Source organism: Quercus lobata, chromosome 8 (genome assembly GCF_001633185.2).
Source record: "Quercus lobata isolate SW786 chromosome 8, ValleyOak3.0 Primary Assembly, whole genome shotgun sequence".
Classification (NCBI taxonomy): domain Eukaryota; kingdom Viridiplantae; phylum Streptophyta; class Magnoliopsida; order Fagales; family Fagaceae; genus Quercus; species Quercus lobata.
The window spans coordinates 57,638,700-57,644,182 of record NC_044911.1 but is presented as its reverse complement, the minus strand read 5'-3'; the positions used below and the strand labels follow the sequence as shown (position 1 = coordinate 57,644,182).

Genomic DNA, 5,483 nt, shown 5'->3' with positions numbered 1-5,483 from the left:
TGTTTTATGTGGACTTTATTGCATACTTGGGAAATTTGTACACTTCTACACTTTTTATTTGATTTGAGTACTCGACTTTCTACATTTTCTTAAGTACATAGATTTCAATTATTGTTCAAGTAATACACAACTCACACATTCGAAGGATTGCAATGGGAAAAATTACGGTTAAATCATGAGTGTCCCACACATGGTGGGAGCACGACCTGATGAGTCGAAGGAATTTTTCTTTCCCAATGAAATGAACACGACACTAACAAGAGTAAAGAGAGTATTTAGAGATTAAATTATGTATATAAACATATGGCACATTGGATGAGGCAAGGCAAGACATGAAAAATCTCATAACCTCATCCCTTGTTTCTTACTCAAGAGGAAAGAAGATGCTAAAATTTAATCCAATAATCATATACAATTTCATCTCTCTCTTTTTTTTTTTTTTTTTTGAGGAAACAATTTCATCTATTTGAAAGTACTTATGAAAGTTTTATGCCAATATTTATTTATTCTCTCTTTCTCTCTCTAATGGGGATCATATTCAATATCAAATCACCTTCTGCATTTAATATACACAAAGTTACTATTAGTACATACGATGAGAACCAATTGACTGATATCTTTTTAGTATTTGACTAATCAATAATAACTCTTTTTATACGACAGTGTTTCATTTGTTGATGGGTCATGCTAACGAGTGCCTTAAGGGCACTGGTTAAGAATCCATTTTAGGAAAATTTTGACATCACTTTTATGAGAAATGAAAAAAACTGTCAAAACATTAATTGTTTTTTTTTTTCTTTTTCCATAAAAACTTTCTTTAATTGGATTCTTAACCAGTGCCCTAGCATTTCCCTTTGTTGATATTAGTTGGAATATAAATATCATGATGCAATAAATTTTAAGCTCCAGAAGTTATATGACTGTCATGCAACTACCTCCGTCAAGATTTGTGAATGATTATTTTCAATTGGATGATACCAATTGAAAATATCTTTTATGTTACTGGAAGCCAATAATCTGACTTATAATTTTCATAAATTTACACTATTTATTTTTTACATTTTTTTATTAAATAATACAAATGTGGATAAACCAAATTGAAACTCAGTAAATACATAATACTATATAATAATTAATCAAAATCACAATTTCACAACCGTAGGCTGTGGCATTAAGCTGCAGTCATAGCCCACAAATTAGGCTTTCCCAGATGACCAAATTGAATTTAGCTTACGCAATGGTAGATGAACATCCAACCTAATTTCCTGTACCCCGTAACAAATGTAAAGCGTAAGCAACAGCATTTGACCCTTCTCTTAAATACCCATTAAGCCACGTGTCAATTAACCCACGAACTATATCTCACAAGTATTTTTTTTCTCTCTCTCTGCTTCTCTCCAAGAAAATCTAGACGTATAGACAACTGATTAGGCGTTGTTGGTCACCTTTATCTCACCTCCCTCTGTCAAAATAGAAAAAACCCCAAAAATAATTTAAAAAAACATATAAATCCCAATACATAGTTCATACGATCTCAATTTCAAACAGATATATTATAAGCTTCGGTTATAAGAACACAGAACCCAAACCAAAAACACACCCCAAAACCAAAAAAGTGTCTTTGCTTCTTTCTTCTTCTGTAAGCATTAAGCAGAAAGCACGAAATCACATTTTTCACTTTCCAAAAACAGCTTCCATAACGCATGTTTCTAAAACCAAAACTCCACGCTAAACACGCCGTTAAACTCACCCATCTCTAACCGAGGAACTCTCTCTCTCTCTCTCTCTTACTCACTCTTATTCACTCACACTACTACTATATATAAATACCAGCAAACCCAGAATGTCGTCTCGTATCGCAGCGGAGAATTTCTCGCCGGCGAGAGACACTTTCCCGATTTTCTCTTCTCAAATGGAGCTCAGCGATTCCTCGATCGCCAACACCAGCGCGTCACCCACACTCGCTCACTTCCTCAAGCAAGTCGGCGACGTTCGGAAAGAGGCCACCGGCGACGGCAACGAAACTCCGGTGCACCAGGTCCTAGATCTCAGCGACACGAGCATCGAGTCTCGTCCGTTACCGTTTGTGCTTTCCTTCAGCAACTTGACTTACAGCGTCAAAGTCCGCCGGAAGATGAGCTTGCCGTCGCTGATCTCTCCCCGGAGAATGTCCGAACCTGAAGTTGGAGACGGCTTCTTCAGTAGCACGAAGACGCTGCTCAACGACATTTCAGGCGAAGCTCGCGACGGCGAAATTCTCGCCGTGCTCGGCGCTAGCGGCTCGGGAAAGTCGACTTTGATCGACGCTTTGGCGAACCGAATCGCTAAGGGAAGCTTGAAAGGAACCCTAACTTTGAACGGCGAGACTTTGGAGTCGCGGCTCTTGAAGGTGATTTCGGCTTATGTGATGCAAGACGATCTGTTATTCCCAATGTTAACCGTCGAAGAAACCCTATTGTTCGCAGCCGAGTTTCGCTTGCCTCGAACTCTATCAAAATCCAAGAAGAAACTGCGAGTTCAAGCTTTGATCGACCAGCTAGGTCTCCGAAACGCCGCGAAGACCATCATCGGAGACGAAGGTCACCGCGGAGTTTCCGGCGGGGAGCGCCGCCGAGTGTCGATCGGTATCGATATCATTCACGATCCGATTCTCTTGTTCCTCGACGAGCCGACCTCCGGGCTCGACTCCACGAGCGCGTACATGGTGGTGAAGGTTCTACAGAGAATCGCTCAGAGTGGAAGCATAGTGATCATGTCGGTTCACCAGCCGAGTTACCGAATTCTCGGCTTGCTCGACCGGTTGCTTTTCCTATCTCGTGGACAAACCGTTTACAGTGGTTCTCCGATGAACCTGCCGCAATATTTCTCCGATTTCGGGCATCCGATACCGGACACTGAGAACCGGACCGAGTTCGCACTTGACCTAATTCGCGAGCTCGAAGGATCTCCTGGCGGAACAAAAAGCTTGGTGGAGTTCAACAAGTCATGGCAGAACATGAAGAAGCACAACGTTGCCAGTAACTCCGAAGCTTCAGATCGACACGGTTTGTCGATGAAAGAAGCAATCAGTGCAAGCATTTCACGAGGGAAATTAGTCTCAGGCGCCACAAACAACGGCGCTAGTCCTTCTTCAATGGTGCCAAGGTTCGCGAACTCGTTATGGATCGAAATGGTGGTGCTGGCCAAGCGTTCGATGATGAACTCTCGTCGAATGCCGGAGCTCTTCGGCATCAGATTGGGCGCGGTGATGGTCACCGGTTTTATCTTAGCCACCATGTTTTGGCAGCTCGACGAATCGCCAAAAGGCGTTCAAGAGCGATTAGGGTTTTTCGCCTTCGCGATGTCAACAACGTACTACACTTGTGCCGATGCATTGCCAGTTTTTCTTCAAGAACGGTACATTTTCATGAGAGAAACAGCTTACAACGCGTATCGAAGATCGTCCTACGTGCTTTCCCACTCATTCGTGTCGATTCCATCGTTGATTTTCCTCGCCTTGGCGTTTTCCGCCACGACGTTTTGGGCGGTAGGCCTAGACGGAGGGCTTTCCGGGTTCTTGTTCTACTTTCTGATCATTTTCGCTTCGTTCTGGGCCGGAAACTCTTTCGTCACGTTCCTATCTGGCATTGTGCCGCACGTAATGCTCGGGTACACGATTGTGGTTGCGATCTTGGCCTATTTCCTACTCTTCAGTGGCTTTTTCATCAACCGCGATCGAATCCCGAGTTATTGGATTTGGTTCCATTACATTTCTCTGGTGAAATACCCCTACGAAGGTGTTTTACAAAACGAGTTCAGTAACCCCACGAAGTGTTTTGTTAAGGGAGTTCAGATTTTTGACAACACGCCTCTTGGGTCGGTCCCAAATGCCATGAAATTGAAGCTTTTGAGTAGCATGAGCAACACGCTAGGGATGGAACTCACGAGCTCAACGTGTTTGACAACGGGCGCAGATATTTTGCAGCAACAAGGGATCACTGATTTGAGCAAATGGAATTGCTTGTGGGTCACTGTGGCTTGGGGATTCTTGTTCAGGATTCTGTTTTACTTTGCCTTGTTACTGGGAAGCAAGAACAAGAGGAGGTAAAAAAATGAACTTCTTAAGGCCTTGTTTGGCTTGAGGGGTTGTTTTAATTTTTCATGCTTTTGTTGTTTGTTGTTATTTTGAATATGATATGGGGATTTGACGGTTGGTACATAGTGGTGAGCTTTGCGCTCTCTGGTGTACGTATAAAAACTGTTTCATATAGAGTAGTGCTGTTTTTACTTTTACTCTCACAAATATAAACCTGTTTTGTATTCAGTGAACATTCGGTTTGAATTCGTTTCTTTATTATTTTATTACTTTTCTATGCATGGCAGATTGACTTTTTGGAACTAGATATTGGTTATGGATATAGTAAGTTGGTGTTAGGAGGTCAGAAAACCTAACATTTTGTTAGGGGTTTGGTGGATTAGCATATAGAATGATAATGACATGCATATTTAGCTTGCTGGAGACTCGGCGAGGGCACTTGGGATGAGAATATGAGAATGATATGGTTATACCAACTTAACGCATTGCCAAATTAAGAATAATAGTAAGTTGTTTTCTATTATCTTAATTCAAAAAAAGAAAGAAAGATTAATATGTGGTTCCTATACTTACCATTAATAGTTTACACTGAAAACTAAAGAATTCTGAAAGCACTCAATTCAAGTCTGAATGCAAAATTTAAGTTGTTTAAGCTTTTTTTTCTTCTTCTTTATGGATGTGGTAATCAAGGGATTTCGACATAATTTTTCTATTGGGGAGGGGAGAAACTAGACAATATCATGGAGCCACGAGCTATTTGGTATTATATATGCATGGAATACGATTCTATCTTAAGCAAAATTAGAAGAACTTTTTGGGGATAGTAGGTCTCATGTAATTTATTTATTTATTTTATTTTAAGTATTACGTCCACAACATTTTCATAATATTTTCATTATAAATCATAGGTGGTTAGTTAATATTTGTTATAATTGAATCTATCACTAAAATTACTTTTTTGCCTCATCAATAATAACTTGTAACAACTTGCCACTTATGATTTATTATGAAAATGTTATGAACATAACTTTTCGCATTATGTTTTGAATGGAGTATATTCACTTTTTGTTTTTTTGGTTTTTTGAGAATCCAAGTATATTCACTTCTAAAAAGTGACTTTTGTTATTTCAGATAAATTTTCTCTTTCATATATCAAATCCCTTTAAAATAGGTTTCAGTAGCTCAATTGATGAAATTTCTAATATTAGAATTTATCTAAAGAAAAAAATCCCTTTAAAATAGGTTTCGGTGGCTCAATTGAGAAATTTCTTGTATTTGAATTTATCTAGAGGAAAAAAATCTCTTTAAAATAAAGTTCTTAATTTTTATTTTTATTTTTTAAAAATGTTTGGCTTCAACCACCAATAAAAAGATAATATATATCTTGTCATGTACAACGTAGGTGACT

At 39.3% G+C, this 5,483-nt stretch overlaps 1 protein-coding gene across 1 annotated transcript; it reads left to right on the top strand.

The window, feature by feature from the left end:
* The first annotated feature begins 1,194 nt into the window (after positions 1 to 1,194).
* LOC115957386 (ABC transporter G family member 6-like) lies at positions 1,195 to 4,249 on the top strand. The gene has a single exon (XM_031075613.1). The coding sequence runs from the start codon at positions 1,844 to 1,846 to the stop codon at positions 4,085 to 4,087; it is 2,244 nt and encodes a 747-aa protein (XP_030931473.1). The 5' UTR covers positions 1,195 to 1,843; the 3' UTR covers positions 4,088 to 4,249.
* Positions 4,250 to 5,483: the final 1,234 nt, after the last annotated feature.

Excerpts from the sequence above, each read along its gene's own strand:
- LOC115957386 (XM_031075613.1), top strand. The coding sequence starts at position 1,844 with ATGTCGTCTCGTATCGCAGCGGAGAATTTCTCGCCGGCGAGAGACACT.